The sequence below is a fragment of the Dromiciops gliroides genome, chromosome 4 (genome assembly GCF_019393635.1).
Source record: "Dromiciops gliroides isolate mDroGli1 chromosome 4, mDroGli1.pri, whole genome shotgun sequence".
Taxonomy (NCBI): domain Eukaryota; kingdom Metazoa; phylum Chordata; class Mammalia; order Microbiotheria; family Microbiotheriidae; genus Dromiciops; species Dromiciops gliroides.
In genome coordinates, this window is record NC_057864.1 from 48,021,078 (window position 1) to 48,041,315 (window position 20,238).

The window sequence follows — 20,238 nt, forward strand, 5'->3', positions numbered from 1 at the left end:
AGTTGACCTTTCTATCAAGTTTATCTAATTACTTGCTATTTATTACATGTTAAGAAAAATCCTCTCCAGAGTGAATGAAATTCAAACCTATGGTCTCCCTTTAGATACATTTAGATAAAACCAGTAATTCAGTCATTTAAAGCTTTACAATCTTTAGATTCTCCTACTGGAGGTCAACAAATAAATACCTTTTCTCTATACCTTATGCATTTGCGAGTTTTGCAGATAAACTCCCCCTTTTTAATGATAAAACTACTTTGGCAAGAATAAAGAAGGCACATTCTTTGGTACCTTTGCCATTAATTTGACTGGAATTCTTTACTCAACTTTTTTACATGACCAGCTTTCACATTCAATGAAGAAATGTGAAGATGCCTATTCTCCATATTAGCACACAACCAAAAAAAAAAAACTATTAATGCAATACACATACACACACATTCATGCTAAAGAGAGTTCCCAGGTAATCTCTCTCCTTCCCTAAAGCCCGGATGAATGAACTGATCAGAAAGGCTGGGGGCAGCTAGGTGGCACAATGGATAAAGCACCATCCCTGGATTCAGGAGGACCTGAGTTCAAATATGACATCAGACACTTGACACTTACTAGCTGTGTGACCCTGGGCAAGTCATTTAATCCTCATTGCCCCCCCCCAAAAGTCATGAGGCTGCAATGTGAAGTTCATGCTAAACTTTATTTTTTTTTAAAAGTCTACAGGGGGCAGCTAGATGGCGCAGTGGATAGAGCACCGGGCCTGGATTCAAGAGTACCTGAGTTCAAATCTGGCCTCAGACACTTAACATTAACTAGCTGTGTGACCCTGGGCAAGTCACTTAACCCCAATTGCACCGCAAAAAAAAAAAAAAAGTCTACAACCACTGGCGATTAAAGAGGCCCCACCTGAAATTGTGGGATAGGAATGTAAAGACATGGCAAAGCCAAAGCAGTTTTGGGGTGTCATATATTTTAATGTTAAACAAATGTATGACTTCAAAGGACAGGACATAGAAAGTTCTTAATAATTGTATTTTGAATGACTGAACCAAGGAGGCAAATGAAGTTATCAAGATGTAAAACAACAACAACAAAAACCCACTCCCTTTTCTCACAAGGCTCTGTTCACTTATCATGTCTAAAACTTTTAAAAATGTCACTTAGAACCTTGAGGAGAGATAGATATTATTAAAGTAGTGAACTCTTGTCTTTTTATCCTTAGTTCCATTTAATTATATGCATTATTACCAATAACAATGAGGTTTGATTTCAAATAATTGAAGAGATAAGAACTATGGGTCTCATAGAGTCACTTTATAGAAGAGTCATAAAAAAATCATCCTTGTAGTAATGTTGGAATTTAAAAAAAATACTTAGAGGTAAATTTTCAACTAGATTGCAAAAATAATGTTCTAAAAACACGTTAAGCATTGGTAAGTTTTGTTCATATACCTCTCACATTTTCCTTTGTAAACTATAAAGTATTTTACTCATTTTTACCAACAAAGCTTTGGCACCGTGTGTATGCCAAAGCATATAGCACAAGAAGGGTTCCATATCCCAGAAATCTACACTGTGCATAGGAACAGAAGAAATCCAGTACACAGGAGAATGTGGCTACAAAAAGACATGCTCACATATTTCAATCTCTGATTATTAGAGAAAGCTCCTAAAAACCAAAGTTAATTATACCAAGGCTAACCTTGTGGATCACATAAAGGCTTAAAGTTTCATGTTATTTTATCACCTAGGACACCTCAAGAAGAATTTCTGGGCATTAATAGGTATTAACTGCTCACAACTGCTGTATAACCAGGACAATAGCAATCACAATGGTATTTTGCCCAAATAATACCCTCCAGGGTTGGTTTTGCCTAATGCCTATATTATTGTGAATGTACATTATCTGTCAGCATTGCACATTCCACTGTCATTAGTTCTAAATTATAGCTTGTTCAGAACTGATGGAAGTAACAACACTATCATCTTGTCAGGACTGAAAACATAATAGTTTTCACTTTCACAATTCTATTTCTCTGTTCAATTTAGTGACCAACTAGTAATAACAGAATAAAAAGACTGCATTAGTTATGCAGACAGGGACAGGGTGATAGCCAGGGAAAGGCAGGGAAACTTTTAAATCTTAAATAACAGCTTAGCAATTCTAGCAGGTTCACATCTTCTCACTGCAGATTAAGCTTTTGCATCCCTGACTGTATTTTTGAATCATTTTTGCTGACTCCAGTTAACATGATATCAGCACAAAATAAGATATGAAGAAGTGGGATATCACTGGTTTTCTTGTCCTGTGTAAATAGTCAAGAGACACCATTAAACCACGACTCGATTTGCACATCTGGAGCTGTCTTTCCTGCAGTTCCCTTCTCTCTTGGCACATACTCTTTCTCTTTCAGATCTCTGAATTCCCCCACTCTACAACGGTGCAGACTTTTCTTTCAATGTTTGTCATCAAGAAAGAGTTTTTGAACTTTTTAAAGTCATGGACCCCTTTGGCAGGCTAGTGAAGTCCTCAGAATTTTTCTTAAAATGTTTTTAAACATAAAATCCATGAAATTTCAATGAAAACCAATTATTCTGAAATGGTTGACTAAATATTACAAGTTCACATATTTCTGTTTATCACCTGCCTTCAACATTTCTCGATCCATAAGGTCATTTTACATGTAAGACACCTAAATTTCCCAAACATCTGCGTACTTTTTCTTTTTTTTTTTTTTTGGCAGGGCAATGAGGGTTAAGTGACTTGCCCAGGGTCACACAGCTAGTAAGTGTCAAATGTCTGAGGCTGTATTTGAACTCGGGTCCTCCTAAATCCAAAGCCAGTGCTTTATCCACTGCGCCACCTAGCTGTCCCCACAATCAGTGTACTTTTCACAATAATAAAATGAGGGAAATATTTAAGTCCAGAAAGAAATATTACTGTATTTTAACAACTTTTATCTCACATGCCTACTTCTTTCCTACCATAACAGTACGGTCATGTACCCAGATCTTTCTTGCATTTTCCCATCACTTACTTTCTTCTGAAGGGCGCAATGAAAGATGAAAATGAACACTCCCTGGAAGGCATTAAACACGGTGAAGAGATAAGCCATCACAACAGTCTCCTCATTGATGAAAAGCAGCCCAAAAGACCAGGTGAGGCCAAGAAGACACAGAAGAGCAAAAGCACCAAGGACCCAGGACCTGAAAGAAGAGAATGGATTTTTTTTTTTTCAAACAGGCCTGGCAACAAACACCCAGTGCACATCTGAATATTTACATTAATTTCGGAAGTTGCAGTTGACTTTCTCTATGTTCACATTCAAATTCAACAAGTCTTTGGCTTTAACCTTAAGAACTTCAGCCTCCCGTGAGAGCCGCATCAGCAGTTTTGGCTTTTTCATAATTTCCAGAATGAACAAGATGTCAAAAGTATTTTAAACACAAAGGTGTAAAACAACCCCCAAGTGACCTATTGTTTTTAAAAATACAGCTTTAGTAAAAGGAAATGGAGAATTCTTTGATTTCACCTAGCCCTGTATGTTTTCTCTGTGGTGCTTTCAGAGGACACTGAATAATGTAACACATACAGTGAGAGGTTATATGGCAGATAAAGTCCTAGCACCTAAACTGGGGGCTCTGATCAGCTAAGCTCAAGTGAACCTAGAGTTTAGAATCTATAGCATGAGGAAGCCTGGCTGAAATATGACCAAAAAAAAATGAGTACGACCACAAAATAAAATATTTTAGAGAGATTTCATCATGAATAGTTTAAGGAGAAAGGAATTATAGAGAACAGGACGGAATGAAGGGAATTTTAAGTCAGTGCATTCCATTGCTAACTAATGATCTTACTTGATAAATGGCTTATTATCTTCATAGCTAGAAAGCATTATAAGCAGAAAAGAGAAACAAAATTATTAGACAGAATTGAAATAGAAATTAATAAGAAAGCATTTATATATTTATATAAATCAGTCAAATTAAGAAATACAAAATGCAGAGGCAAGCAGTTTAAAAAAAGTAAAGGCATATAATAGTTAAAAAATACTATAGCAAATTAGATTATTTCCAAACTAATTATTAAATTAAGGGTAATTCATGATATTGACCGAGTTTGCAAAAATATAATTCATGCCATAAATTTGTTAATGTAGGGTTCTACCTTACCCAGGTAAGTCCGTATTATAGTAGCCATCACAAACACGGTAATTACTGGTGTGGATGAGAAGACAGAAAGAGGAAAAGGAAGAAAAGAGAGAGATGCTAAAGATTAGCTCTCTCTCTTACCATGCAACATGCAATGAAGCTGATACTAACCTATCTGAGACATCTAAGTTTTAAATGTTACCCTTACTATAGATCTGCCATTAAAAAAAAACATTTTAAAAAATGAGTCTTTTTCATAACCTTGATATTCAACTTGAGTTATACCTTCACAGACTTTAAATTGAAAGCCTCCCATTTGAAATAATATTCTTCAAATGCTTCTATAAGATGATTTAATGAAGCAACAGCTATCAATTTCGTGTTAATTACATAACACTGTTCCCCCCTTCTCTTTGAGAGGGATATTGCAGGGTTTTTTTATTATTATTATTCAGCATTGAGATAAAGTAAACATTTGTTTAATTAGCATGAAAACAACAGATAATCTTCAAGTTAACAATAGTAATAGAGTCAATTCTCTTAGGAGAACAGGATTAGGAGGGGAAACTGCTTAGAATCCTTAAATCAAAAAGTCATTTAACAAAACAAACTCTACATAATCATATCAGCCATGCAAACAGGAACATCATTTTGAACTGCATTTTAAATGCAAATGAAATTACCACAGTGCTATGGAATTTCCATGGAGCCATTGGGGGGAAATTTTTTTTTTTCTCATTTTGGCTCTAGTTCAAGGTAGGGAATTATCTAATTTTGACCAATGCCTGTGACACAGCAACACTGTAACCCAAGCAGACCCATAAGGTTTGAGTCTTAGTCACATCTATCGTTTTCAGGAGACAAAGTTCCATATTCCTAGTGCTGGATCATTTCTTCCAGTCATCATGAGTTTATCATTTGTATTCCAACTTAAACACAGAACACTTACTTAATGTTTTCCAACCTGCTAGAGTCAGGTTTCAAAGTGTTGGAGTGCTTCACCATTTTGCACAAAGTGATCACCAAGAAGATAAGATTCAGCTGTCAAAACAGATAAGAATGAAATTAAGTCTATTCCAAATTGAGGGGCTGAATAACAAAGATCTGGCAGATAGATTTAGGGGGTCGGATGAAGCAAAGCAAGCACAGAGGTCAAATATGCCACATATACTTAGGATACAATGGGTTCGTATTGGTTTATAGCACTTGTACTGGGATGAATATTACAACAAATGGGCTGCATGTATCAATCAATTAACAAGCATTTATTAAAAGCCCTACTATGATACAAAAACAAAACTCAAAAAACTACCCTTAATGAGCTTATTATCCTAGCCTAAGTGGAATGGTCCATTTTATATATATATATATATATATATATATATATACACACACACACATACATATGTGTGTATATAATGAGATACACAAATGCAAATTATATACATGCGTATGTATATGAAAACACACATATATTGTATAGGCAAGATGGTCATGTAGCCCAGCATACATACATTTATATAGATGTAATATAATAATATATAATGTAACATAACATAACTTTATATCATATCATTTCAATTCAACAAATATTCATTAAGCCACCAACCCCATATTTGGTCAGAACATTATTCTAAACACCAAGAAAAATAAAAGTTTATCAAATAAGAACACTAAGAATAATTCAAGTCAATGTAGCAATTTAGTTTATTAAGTACCTACAAGTATTATGTTAGGCGATTCAAAGAAAAAGTGAATTGGTCCTTGCCCCAAAGAAGCTTACATTCAATTATATTTACATGTACAGATGTAATACAAACTATACACCAAAGACACATGAAGTAATTAGTTAGGATGGGTGAAGCTAGTTGCTGGAAAGGTCAGGCAAGATTTCAAAGTAGGAAATGGCACTTGAACTGAGCTCTGAATGGAGGCAGGGATTCTTAAAGGTAGATGAGGTGCAAAGAGGGAGTCTGGACAGGGAAGTAAGGGCATATCTTACTTCCCTTTTTTGGACAGTCCTTTGTAGACCTTAATAAGCACTTGAATTTATGCTGGGCATTATGCTAAGAATAACCATGCAAGATGGGTTATGCAAATATTATTCACCATTTTATAACGAAAAAAGAGAAGTTGAGGGACTTTTCAGGCCCTACAAAAAATTGGTAAAGGAGACCAAAAAGATATTTTCAATTGATAAATGATTCCTTCTATGACAGAAAAGAAGATTTCAATTCCCAAGCTTTCCACTAAAATTCTGAACATAATTCACACACACACACACACACACACACACACACACACACACAGAGGAATGCATGACTGGAGGGCTGGAAAGGGTGAAATTTGAGAACTTGGGTCCTGTGAGCTACCATTATGGAAATGAAATGCATTCCACCAGTGAAGATCAGTAACTTCTTTAATTTATAATCTCAGAGTTGGTTGTGGTATTGTTAAAGTTGAGTGATTTGCTTAAAGTTACATAGCTATTATGTGTCAGAGGCTGGATCTGAACCCGTATCTTCTTGGCTCCAAGGGTCATATCCATCCATTACAATTGCACATGTATAAAGAAAACTCCACAATTATGTTAAACATATGCTATATATACATATACACACATATATTGAATTGAATATGAACACATATTTATACTCAATTGGACATTTACAAATGGTTTTGAAATGATTAGCCAAATTATACATCAAGTTACAGATAATTATTTACAAATGTTAATAACATTTGGACAAATAATCTTCACAAAAAGTGGCATTAAAAAAGCTTATACTACAAACATTTTGGGATTAAGTAAACTGAGATAAAGTGAGTACTCTAAATTCTACAGGTCCAATGATTAATTCTGGAATAGGGTAAAAGTTATACTGCAAAAGCTCTCTCTCTCTGTGATTCTTCCCTGCCCCCCAGCATTCTAATGACTGTGCCACAGTCCTGCCCCTAGATAGAGAACTCCCTCTGAAGAAAGAAAATGAGGTTAATGGGAATAGTTTGCATATGTCTGCAGACAGCATTCCATCCACTGTTAATTACTTGAAGACAAAAGAGGTTCTTAAATAAAGTGTTTTTTTTGTTAAATTAATTCCTTAGATATTTATCGGTGCCAAAAAATGAAAAAAAAAATCAGCAACCTTATTACTGGATTATTCTGAAGGAAGCTTTGTTAAAATATTTATTCCTCTGAGCTCCTTCTCAGAAAGCTATCCCCAGTGAGTTATACCAAGAGAGGTTAAAAAAAGTGAACGAATGCAATTTCTGAGATTTTAACAACTGAGAGATTATACTTCTAGCATCCTATCCCCAAATGTAACCTGAGTCACAGTTGTGATTTTTTTTTTAATTTAAAATTTCCTTATAGTCACATAAGGCAAAATAGGGATTTAAGACTTGTGCCTTATGGTATTATACTAATACCTTAAATTAACCATCATGATCAAGAATGAGATAGAAGTAACTAAGAAGATGACTTAGTAAGTAAGTTCTCAGGAGAGGGATAACCCTAGCCTTAGATAATAAGGATATTGTTTTATCCATATTTCTGGCTTTGTAGACTTTGATAACTACAGTGAACATATGTCAAGATGTTCCAAGATTTTCTAATTTGGTCTGAAGGGTTCAGACAGGCGGCCTCTGGGCACAGAAACGTCCTGAGTGCTTCTCCCAGGGTTTTCTGGCAACATGTGGGTTCACCATGGTGTCTATTAACTGAAGTGTTACTATTCAAAAGATTTCTAAGCCATAAATATATGAAAATTACTTTGCATCAGTGGCATGATAAATTGGTTTTTATCTTACAGAAAACAGAAGGCTACATTTCTGTCTTAAAATGTTTTAGATATCAGGCAGCCTAGGAAATGTATAGCTGTTAGAGAGAAAGTGGACATCAATACAAAAACACATAAAAATGACTTAAGGAAAATTATTATTCTTGTTAACGGTTAGCATTTATATATTGGTCTAAGGTTTGCAAAGAGCTTTATAAATTATCTAATTTAATCCTCTTGACAACCCTAGGAAGGAGGTGTTATTATCCTCATTTTTCAGATTAGGAAACTGAGGCAGAAAACATTTAAGGGGCTTCCCTGCCAGAGGTCACAAAGCTAGTGAACATCTTAGGCAAGATTTAAACTCAGGTTTTCCTAATCCTCTCCCTCTAAATTCCTCACAGATAAAGGAGAAGTTATTTAAAAAATGAAGTAAAATCAGCTCTAGGAAATGGAAATAAGGAACTGAAGTCTAACTACATGGGATTGCAAACAACACTGGAGCTCAAGTAGGTTCCTACAAACAGGTCAAGAAAAGTGAACAGGGTTTCCCTTCGGCCTCATGAGTAGCCCTTCTATATATTAATAAGTGCTTGATAAATATCTGGTGAAAGTCAAACTGACTGAAGGAGCTAAGGTTATTCCAAGTTTGGAAAATAAGTTTTATAGAAGCAAGAAGGCATAAATAAGGGATTTCCCTATAAAGATTTACAAACTTAAAGATGGGAAGAACTTCATGAGTTTCTCTAATTTTTATTTCTTTTTTTCTTCTTCTTTTTTTTTTTTTTTGTTGTGAGGGAATTGGGGTTAAGTGACTTGCCCAGGGTCACACAGCTAGTAAGTGTTAAGTGTCTGAGGCTGCATTTGAACTCAGGTCCTCCTGACTCCAGGGCCAGTGCTCTATCCACTGCACCACCTAGCTGCCTCAAGTTCCTCTAATTTAACCTCCTCATCTTAAGGCTGAGGAAAAAGAGGTACAGGGAGGAGAAGTGATTTGCTTACAGGTATTAAGAACCAGAAGTGGGGTTTGAAGCTGAATCTTTTGACTTTAACTAGAACCAGTACTCTTTCCACTATCAAAAAAAAATCAAGATGTCTGAGGGTGTCTTTAATGTCTCCATTGGATGACTGAAACATTATTGTCCTCTCTATAAAGAGTGCTTTCTCTCATTTGTCTGACCTTTGCCCCTTTTGGTCTTAATGACATGAAGGAGGCAAAAAATTCCTAAACTAGCTCTTATTAACAGAAAAACATAATCTGAGTATTGTGGAAAGCCCATAGCTAGTGGAGAGTGATGAAGAGGAGGTTACAAAGAAAAAGGAGCCATATTAAACTTATGAAACAAGTCTTGGGCAGAGTTTGATATATTTATCTACATCTGTATCTACACATATTAATGTGTATGTCTCAGTGGAAGAGGAGATTCTGCCCACAATGGATATGATTTCAAGTAGATAAAACCACATTAAAACTTAGAGAGCTGAGATGTGCATTATCTGATATGTTCACAGGACATTTAGAACTGTAGGCCAGGATTTTCTCAGGCAAGCAAAAATTAAAGTGGTAAATCAAAAATTAACAGAGATATAAGCTGACTTTAGTTAATTTTAGCTAAGTAATCCAATAAATATGATTAACATAAAGGTGGGACTTGAAATATAAATATGAGGCATTGAGAAGTGAATTTTTCTTTATAGTTGTAGGTAAAAAGCAATGTTTACTCATTTTGAGTTAAAAAGTCATTACGTAAATAGTATGGTCGAGCCCACGGAGGCACTGGACAAAAGAAAGGAGCCACAAAAAGTATTACAAAGGTTCCAGGCTTCGTAATAATTGTGTTAATGAACACAGTCTTTTCCTTCATGGAGCTTATAATCTAATAGGGTAGAGAGTTATACATAGATAAATGTAACACAAATCATTCTTGTGTAAACATACACAGAAGTCTTTGCAAACCATTAGGTGCTTTAAGATAACTATTATTACAAGTAATGATAATATGGGAAGGTCTTTACCAAAAAAGGAACTGTGTATGGCTTCACTGAGATAGCATTTGCATCAGGTTTTAAAGGGCAGGTATGAATTCAAAATGGGAAAAAAGAAGGTGGGTGGTGATTTCAAGAAGGGAGAAAGGGAATGTAAAGGCAAGGAAGTGGGTTAATAATAATAGCTAGCATTTATAGAATTCCCTAAGATTCACCAAGTGCTTTATATAGATGTTATCTCATTTGATTGTCGCAACAAGCCTGTGAAGTAGGTGCTATTATTTTTCCCATTTTAAAGATGAGAAAAATGGGGACAAGAGAGGGGTTAGGTTTTCAAGGAAGGATTAGAACCCAAGTTTTCCTGATTCCAAGCCCATCGTTCAAGTCACTACATCACCTTGCTAGAAAGGAGTCATATGAGAAAAGGCTATGAAGATAAGGTGTTGCTATATTGTTGAAGGCTTTGAAAGTCCATCAAAGGAGAGAGAATTTTACTTAACGGGCACTTTAGAGTTGACAGAGAACTAAAGGCATGGCATGACAAGACTAGTTCTGTCTCTACTGAAAAATTGGTCTGGCAATGCAACAGAAAGTGGGATGGAGATGGAAGAAAGAGAAGGTGAGACAATCTCTTAGAAGGCTATTGAATTGGACCAAGCAAGTAATTCCAATATTGGAAGGAGGCACTGGGAAAAGAAAGGCAATGACAGATAGAAAAGATTTTAGAGATATCAAGGAATCACAGAATTTTAAAGCTGGAATGGATCTCAGTGGTCCCTTTGTCTAGGCTCTTGTTGACTATCATGGCTAACACCTGTCTTAATTAGATGTGAGAAGCAACAGTACAGTGAGAGATAACACCAAGGTTTCATACCTGGGAGACTAGGTTAAATAGTATGATCAATTGCAGAAATAAGGAGGTTGGAATAAGGATAGGATTATGGGAGAAGAGAAAAGGCTATCCTGCTGACATGCTCAAGTGAGGTCCTGGCAGAACACCCAAAAAGGAGATATTTCATGGACAGTTTAAAATACTAATGAGGACAGAGCTCAGGGGATGCCTTCAGATTAGACCTGAGAATCAAAATGCAAACAATAACATTTATACAGCATTTAAAGGATTACAAGGTGTTCTTTTGACAATAACCATTTTATGGATGATTGCTAAAGCCATGAGACTGAATAAAATGTTAAGGGAGAGGGAAAAGGAGGAAGAGAGACAAGGACAGAACATCCAGGAACACCTTTTTAAAGGAGGCTAAAGGGGGAAAAAAAGACTGGAAATAGAGCTGTACAAAAAGAAGAATCAGACTGGTAGTATTTTATATTCAAAGGGAGAACAATGGATCTGAGATGAGGAAGACCAGAGTTCAAATCCTGCCTCAGAAACTTAGTAACGGTGTGCCCTTGGGCAAGTCACTTATTTCTCAACCTCAGTCTCCTCATCTGTAAAATAGGGATCTTAACAGCACCGACCTCCCAGCATTGTTGTGAGAACTAAATGCAGGAAGCTGCTCTGTGAATTGTGTAGAGAACTGGCCTCCAAGCCAGGAAGTCTTGGGTTCAAGTTCTACCTCTGACATATACTGGATGGCGTAGCCTGAACAAATCCGTGTTGACCTCTTAGTGCTTAAAAGCAACACTTTAAGACTGCAGGTTTCACAGAAGGTCCCAATCTGTACTAGGAGTTCCCATGCCAATGAACTCAAATGTCCAGTCCATAATCCCTATATCAAGGCGCTGCAAACTTCAGAGCACCATTTAAAGAGAAACCCTTATCATTATCAGCATTACTTCTGAATAGCAAATATGACAAAATTTGGTGCATACCCACCCTTAAGGAAAGATTGAGTAAAGCTTAATGGAAGAATGGGCAGGAGTTAAAGACTATAGGTGCCTTGGAATGGGACAGAAAATAAGCAAAATGTATGCATGCACCCAGAGATCTAACTCCTTTGGTTTGCAGGAATTGCTGCTGGATTTTGTAGCTTCTGACCTAAAGAAATAGATACTCTTTTAGAAAAGGTCACTTCAGGGGCGGCTAGGTGGCGCAGTGGATAGAGCACCGGCCCTGGAGTCAGGAGGACCTGAGTTCAAATACAGCCTCAGACACATAACACTTACTAGCTGTGTGACCTTGGGCAAGTCACTTAACCCCAATTGCTTCACTTAAAAAAAAAAAAAAAGAAAAGAAAAGGTCACTTCATCTATGACTGCTGCCCGGTTTGCCAACTGGCAGGATGACCTAGCATTCCATATATGTTACACTCAGGAAGCTAAGTTGAAATACAATGCTGGGTCGTTTCTTGCCTTCTGCTCCTTTTCAGGTTCCTCAATTGTTCCCTGCTATATATTCCCTGCAGCACTGTACAGAGTGGAATGATATTTTACCCTGGATTCCTTCTAGGTGGATGAAAATGTTTTCTTGCCATTTAATGATCTGAATACTCTATGTCTGTCCTACCCAGTCAGCATTTATACTATACTATATTATACTATACTATGGATACACAACACAACTACATTTATTATACACCTACTATGTGAAGGGCACTGTGCTTGGTGCTAGCAAGACAGAGACAAAAGGGGAAAAAAAAGCCAGACTGCCTTCGAAGAGCTTAAATTTGAATGACTCATTTGTTGAGATGATATGATAATTTGGTGAACCCAATGGTAAAATACTCTCTAGTGCATTTTCTATCAATTGGAAATATGATACACTTCTGGAAACAGGGTTAATTCTTTTAAGGAGATACAATGAAATATTTGTAGTTTAAAATAAAGTTTGGTTTAAAAAAAGCCTAAATTTTCATTGTCTATTACATAAAGATGGAATGTAACTAAACGATCACTAAGATTGATTATAACTCAAACTCCAATGGTTTTATGGTTCTTGAAGGTGGAGTGAGTACAACATTTGACAATAATAATGCCATTTTGTGAAGCCCAATCAGGCAAGGCATTGTGCATCATTCTTGTCTTTATAGGACAAGCAAAGACAGAAGAATATACCTATAATTTGAAAAGATGTGAAAAATGAGACAATCTGACATACAAAGGAAAAAAGAAATGAACATATATGCAGTGTTTAAAGAGTTGATCTGAATGACAAACTGACTATCTCTGACAGTAACATTTAATTTAAGGAAAATTCTAATGATTAAAATGAGGAATTTTTCTTAGAGATCAGGATGAATCTTTGGTCAGACAGTCAGGAAATTGTATTAATCACCTACTATGTGCCAGACACTGTGCTAACTGCTAGGGATACAAAGAAAGGCAAAAAGACAGTTTCTACTCAGTGAGCTCACATTTTGAATGGGGAGTCAACATGCAAAAAAAAAAATGTGTATACACACATGCACGCACACACAAATGATCCAAATAGAATAAAATGGATATAACCAACAGAGGGAAGGCATGAGCATTAAGGGGAGGTTAGGAAAGGATTCTTGCAAAAGTTAAGGTGTTAGCTAAGTCTTGAGATCCTTGAACACAGGGAATATCTTTTGCTTCTCTCTGTATGCTTAGCATGTTGCCCAACACATAGTAGGTACTTTATAAATGTCTGGCTTTGCTGAACTGTCTTTCCCTCTTTTTTTTTACAGTCTTATATAAGGGTTGTTGAGCTGAGAGACAAATATTGAGGAATAAACTGAGAAATGTTGTGATAGTTAATAAAAGATGTCAATAAAAATTTATTGAAAGAAAAAAGTAGATGTTTTTAAACACGGAAAAACACAATATTGAGAGAGAGTAATTATGACAAAAAACCATGACACAATTTCTCTACATTACTGTGAAATAGCTGCTTTGAAAATCCAGAAATGAATGGACTAGATTCGTAGTTCAAATATTCAAAGAATATGACTTTTTCCAGGTCATCTGTAAACAACCAAAAATTTTTTCTTGCCAGTCACTCACACCCCTCCCAAAAAAAGGCAAAGAAAAAACAAAAAGACTAAATGATAACTAAATAATAATAAATAATAGATAAAATAACAATAGCTAAAATAAATAATATAATAATAATAAATAATAAAATAAAATACCAAGGCAGCCCAAACTACTTTTGGACAGAAGTGTTAGAATTTTTTTTCCTTTACATTAAGCCTAAACCCATCTCTTTTGAATTTCTAGTCAATGGTCTTAGTTCTTTGGGTCAAAGTGAACAAATCTAATTCCTTTTCCATAGAAGAAGTCTACAAAACAGCAATCATGGCCTAGTGAGATCTTTTTTCCAGTTAATCCTCCTTAGTTTCTTTGTTAGATCCTCACCAAAAATTCAAGGCTCTTAACCAACCTTCTTGTAATCACAGAATAATAGAGATTTAGAGGTAAAATGAACCTCACACGTCTTACCACCTAGCCATATCATTTTAATGGTTGAGGGAACTAACTAAAGGTAGACAGATTAAGTAACTTCCTAAGGTCACATCGTGACACAGCTGAATTTGAACTCACTGTCTCTGACTCCCAGTCCCACTTAACATCTTATCAGTGTTGTCATACACATGACTGAACACAGGATTCCCCAAATTGTTAGACTACAGATAGAGTACTGCCTCCCTAATCCTGGAAACCATTCGTTTCTGAATTCAGCCAAAAACTGTACTGGCCTTTTTGGCTTCCACAACATATTGCTGACCCATATTGAGCTTTCAATTCCCTGTGACAGCCAAGATCATTCTTAAGACAAACTCATTTCTGGCCATACCTCCTCTCTTTTGCTCTGGTGACATGATTCTTAATCCAATTTAAGACCACAGGCATACTAGACTTGTCATTTCATTAGTATAGAGAACTTCGCAGAAGCAAATGCAATGCAGACCTGCGTCTACTCTGCAAAATAAGAGAGTTTCCCAGGGCTCTGAAGGGGTTCAGTGACTTGCCTAGGGTGACACAGTCAACATGCATCATGAAGGTCTTCTTGTTTCCAAGACTGGATCTCTATGACATTACACTGTCTTAAGACTGGACTCGAATTCTGCACAAAGAGCCAGGCTGCAGACTGTTTTTTTTTTTTTTATCCCAATCATCCTCAGATAGGTTAGTTACCCTTCACAGCTTGGTATCGTTTGCAGATTTGATAAGCATGCTATCTATCATTTGCCTTTATCTGATGTTGATAAAAATATTAAGCATCCCAGAGCCCATCACAGATCCTGGGGCCAATCCACTGGAAACTTCCTTCCAAATGATCATAAACCAATGACTACTTTTTTGAGTCTGGCCATTCAATCATAACATGGAAGCTTGGAAGATGCTTTGCCAAAATACAGGTAAACTATATGAACAGTATCCCCCATTCTAGTAAAAAAAAAAAATGCTGGACTTGTAGTTAGGAAGAACTGAGTTCAAATCTCATCTCTGATACTAGCCTTGTGACCTGAGGCATGTCACTTAAGCGCTTAACCTCAGCTTTCTCATCTGTAAAACAGTGATAATAGCAGCCTCTATTTCATGGGGCGGTTTTAAGGATCAAAGAAAATAATATACATGAAGGTGCTCTATAAACCTTGAAGCTAGCGATTATGGTTCATTATTAGTCTAGCATGATGTGGTCTTAGAAAACATCATGTAAAGTTCTTTCTGATCATCACTTTCCTTTCTTAATATTTACTAACCTTCACCTTTGTAATACACTAGAGAATTCTGCCAGGAACTTAAGTCAAGGTTAGACTGGCTTCAAGATTCAGACTCCTCTCTTTCCCTGTCTGAAAATCAAGGCAGCATTTGTCCTTCTCCAGAAATCATTGGTTGTGATTATCAAGATGGAGTCAATTACTGCTGACAGTGGCTTGTCAAGTCACCTCTACCAATTCTTTCAGTCACCAATGGTGAAGCTCATCTGGGAGCTCAACTCTTCAACTATAGTTAGGTGCTCTCTTACTCCTAGAGATTCTTAGACAACAGTCCCTTATTATCCACTCTGGTTCTGTCCTTTCTAGCCAAAAGCCTATTCTCCTTGGCAGAGAAACAGTAAGCAAAATTAGAGTTGGACAGGTCATCTAGTTTGTTTTACCTATTTTTTTAATTCTACTCTTTACTTCCTCCTACAGCCTCGCTAATTTTATTTTTCCTTGTTCTATACCTCTGTCACTAGTACTTCAAAAATGCTAAGAAAATGCTGTTAGAAAAAATAATTGGTATCAAACTTTAGATGTTTGTTATTTCCAAAGTCTGGAGTTTAAAAACAAACAAAGGTCACAGGCATTACTGGCTCTCTTTCCATTAGACCAGGGATTCTTAACTCGGGAGTCCAAACATGCAAGGGTACATGGAGAGATTTCAGTGAGGTCCATAAATTTAGATAGGGAAAAATTATATTTTCATTAATATCTGACTATTAAACATTCACTTAATATATGACAAATTGAACATTCACTTCAACTATCAACTACTCAAAAAAACCCATTATTTTCAGAAAGGATGGATAGGTTTCATCAGACTGCCAATGGTGTCCATGACAAAAACTTTTAAGAATTCAACCCCTTTAGACTATTCCTTTTCCCCTCTTATTTCAATGACTGTCTTCTGACTCTTTTTACAGGCTGACTCCCAAGAATACAAAGGTATATATCTAATAAAAATCAAATGTGCCAACCTAAGGGTGCAGAGAACAGAATTGTGGGAAAGATAGAACAGATACAGAATTTGGGAGATACATCAAGACCAACATTGTATAAGAGGTGGTTTTATTGTCATTGTTGTTGTTTTTAGAATATAGAAGTACAAGAGGTCAACAACTTTCTATCAGGAATTATCAAAGGTTAACATTCTTCATCCTGCTCCAATTCCCTCCCTATCTGAGAGAGACATCAAAGAGCTAAAATGAATTGTTCCCTCAAACTGAGAGGAAAAGGGGAAGGGAGTAGAGGAACAGAATGTATCAGATGTACAGTTTCCATTAAAGGGAAGGGTAGCTAAACTGTTAAAACCACAAGTAACAATTTAAAAACATTTCTAGGCCCCAATTTTCTACCTTTTGTGTTTATAGATTAAGTAGGTAATGATGAATAACAGAACAGCATTTTGTTTTGTAATGAATTAGTATGCTGACCTCTCTTTTTTCTTTAGGGTATATAGGTGTGAAGGGAACAGTCAGACCTGTTTTTTCATAAGTACAGAAAGCTGCTAATCTAGAAATACTCTATACCTATTCAGATTTCACTAAGAGTTTAAGTGACTCGGCAAGGGTCACACATATAGTATGTGTCAGAGAATGATCCGAGGTCTTTTTAACTCCAAAGCCATCTGGCTACTATAGGTGATCCTCATTTGTGACCTGGTTTTAATTTGTTTGTACTATTGGAGGTTAGGGATAGGGAGAAGAGTAGAAAGGAAAATTTGAAACAAATCAATATGACCTGAAAATTTCCCTGCTTCCTTAGCAAGCAAAACAAAAACTACTTAAGTCAGTGCTGTTTCGAGTCATTTGTAACTTGTGATCTCATTTCTTAAAAGCCAGCATTTCAGTAAAAGAACATACACATACACATGCAAATCCTACAAAAATATATGTGCATTTTCAGGCTAGTGTATGCTACATATGCATGTTCTTGGGGAAATAAATGTTCTGGTAAATTAGAAGTATACATTTCAGTGGATTAGGGTCCAAAATATAGCCCTCCCCTCCTCAGAGTTAATTATCCCTTTTGTCTCAAGCAGCATCTTCTACTCATTGTAGGTGATGTTTGGGGTGTGCTTGTCCGACTCCCTCCACATCCAATCTCATTCCTGGCAGGACCTTATTCTTTAGCCAGTGATCCCACATATCGAGTATTTTATTTTTTCAGCTACCTACTTTGTTAACTTTGGAGATTTGTGAGCTAATCTTCACCATAATCATGGCTAGACTTCAACTGTCCACAGGTACACATATTCTATCAATGTGCAAACATTTGAAAACTGGATTGCTCACTTATCTGAATGGAACTACATGGACATAAGTGAGAGAAAGTCAGGAGGAAGAAATATTTCCCCCTATTTTAATGAAAAGAACCTCTCAGCAACCTCAGGAAATCCTGTAATTTCATAAATTATTGTTGAAATAACCTCTGCCAGCATAATTTATGAGAACTCTCCATAAGGATCAAGCTTCCCCACTGACTGACTGGCTGGCTCTACCTTTTCTTACCCACTGTAAGCGTGCATGAACAGAGGGCTACAAAGAGTCAAAGACTAGGGTCTCTTCTGACCAGAGATTATAGGAAAGCCCTGTTTGTTTTCTAGCCATCAGCCTGCTCAATTGAATCACGTATGCCTGAGCTTAGCAGCTTAAAATTCACCATGCCCAGCCTGCAGTGCTGACATGGATATGATAAGACAGAAGAACAGAAACACCCCTCTGAAGTAACCTCACTGAACCGCACATGCTCTGACCCTTTTTGTCCTCCCTCGAGCTTTTGCTACCTGGCAAATGAAGCTCTCAAACTGTGCTTGGATCTGCAGATCTTTGCTGGTAGCCATGCAGAAGCCGATTTCTCCCTGGGACTGGCAGCCAGAGAGGGGTTCTCTGAAGAAGACTTCTAAATGAGTGTGCGAGCTGAACTCTTACTGAACTGAATTAATTATTAAAGATGCAGATGGAGCTGTCCAAATGATAAGAACAGCTCCTGACGTGTCATGATCCAAGCTTTCATTAAACCATTTCAGGCATACTAATGGTTTCCCATTGCTCATTACTTACATGCTCTTTTCTCATAGATATAATAACCCTGGGTGCCCATAGGCATATCATACTATAGAAATGCAAAAGCCGGAAGGTTTGTCTTCTTCAGAGCTTCCATTCCTTCACAGCCTCCTTGTGATCTAAAAGCATATGCTGATTTTAACATGACTAAGGAGAATGGGTTAAGCTCAGAGAAGAGGAAAGTTCAAGATGCTATTTTCTAATAGTGTAATCACCTGTTATAGGAGCAAGAGATGGGTCACGCCAAACAACAGTGGCACCAAAACAAATAAGGTATTGGTTACAGGTTACTGCTGCTAAACTATTTTTTGTGTGTTCCACCAATGATGAAGATGCTACTCTACAAACAGAGGTCCTTGTCAGTTATACTCACGACACTATTTACAACACTGTTTCTCTCTGTTTTGGGATGATTAGAGGGCAAACCAATTGCAGGAGAAGAATTACTCCTAAGAAGTATACTATGATTGCTACATGCTGTTACTTTTTTTTTTTTGGGGGGGGGGAGTTGGTAATACGGCTCCCAAAGGCCTTTCACATCTCAGTCAAAATGATTTGCTAGAGGGTAATAATGACATGGCCAATAAATAACAGTGGACTCTAACTGAACATGGGCAACATGATTAAATGTCCTTCACCTTTATTCTTACTCTGACTCGTTTAGGTGTCAACATAAATGCCCTTAGCAATGCCCAAGGGCCATTCTCTCCAAAGCAAATTTTTTTCAGCATTCTAAAAGCAAATATTTTTTGTTAGGGACACCCACACATAAATTGCAACACATTATGTGAAGAGATAATGTTTGTTAACTCAATGTAATCTTTTTTTGTATTAGACATTTTATTAATTCAATTTTGGGGAAGAGACTATCGCCAATTTAGGGCTGGAAGGAACTTTAGAAATCATTTAGGCCAACCATGTCATTTTACAGATGAGGAAACTGAGGCTCATAAGTTAAGTGCCTAGAGCTCCAGATCACACGGAAATTATGTGTTTAATAGCTTTGAATGGTGTTTTGGGGGTGGGTGGGGGAAGAGTAGTGAGAAACAGGACTTCTGCACAACCAGATGTCTTTGTTTTATTCTAAATTTTCTTTTTCTATGAATGTTTAAGGACATGTAAAAAAAAACCAAAAAGGAAATGGTTTTACATATGTCACTGCATCATATTAGAAGCAAAAGGAAAAAAAAAGTCTTTGGGTGGGTTTGCCTTCATTGTAGAGCAGTCCTCGGCTTACATCTTGTTTTACACAAAATCCCATAAAGCCTATAAAGTAGTGTCAGACTCAAAGGGAAAGGATTCACTAAGTCATACATATGGATCCCTATAAGAGCAAATTGACTTAGAACATGCGATTATTAATATTATCTCTATTCTAATGGATTTTTATTTATTTTGTTAAACATTTTCCAGTTACATTTTAATATGGTTCTGACTCCATTGAGGAATGCTGTCCACTGGCTAGAAGCTGGTTTAATACCTCTGATGTGAAGTATACCACTAATTGGAAAACTTTGAAAATCCCACATGTTTTTTCAAATGTCCCTCAAACTGCTAACAGTTGTGTAACCAAAACCTAAACTGTCTCTTCTTTGTGCAAAACAAAACAACATGTAAATATTATGTAAGTAT

The 20,238-nt window shown here is 36.5% G+C and overlaps 1 protein-coding gene across 39 annotated transcripts in view; it reads right to left on the reverse strand.

Moving 5' to 3' along the window:
- Positions 1 to 20,238, reverse strand: part of ADGRL2 (adhesion G protein-coupled receptor L2) — an 869,983-nt gene that overhangs the window by 9,566 nt on the left and 840,179 nt on the right. For 18 of the 39 annotated variants that reach the window (XM_044001737.1, XM_044001738.1, XM_044001736.1 and 15 more), the window contains 4 exons: positions 5,096 to 5,187; positions 4,168 to 4,212; positions 3,853 to 3,879; positions 3,033 to 3,201 (listed from right to left, as the gene is read on the reverse strand). In XM_044001737.1, coding sequence (XP_043857672.1) covers positions 3,033 to 3,201; positions 3,853 to 3,879; positions 4,168 to 4,212; positions 5,096 to 5,187 — 333 coding nt within the window. The remainder of the gene's footprint in view (positions 1 to 3,032; positions 3,202 to 3,852; positions 3,880 to 4,167; positions 4,213 to 5,095; positions 5,188 to 20,238) is intronic. The other 21 variants (XM_044001763.1, XM_044001760.1, XM_044001752.1 and 18 more) reach the window with 2 other exon arrangements.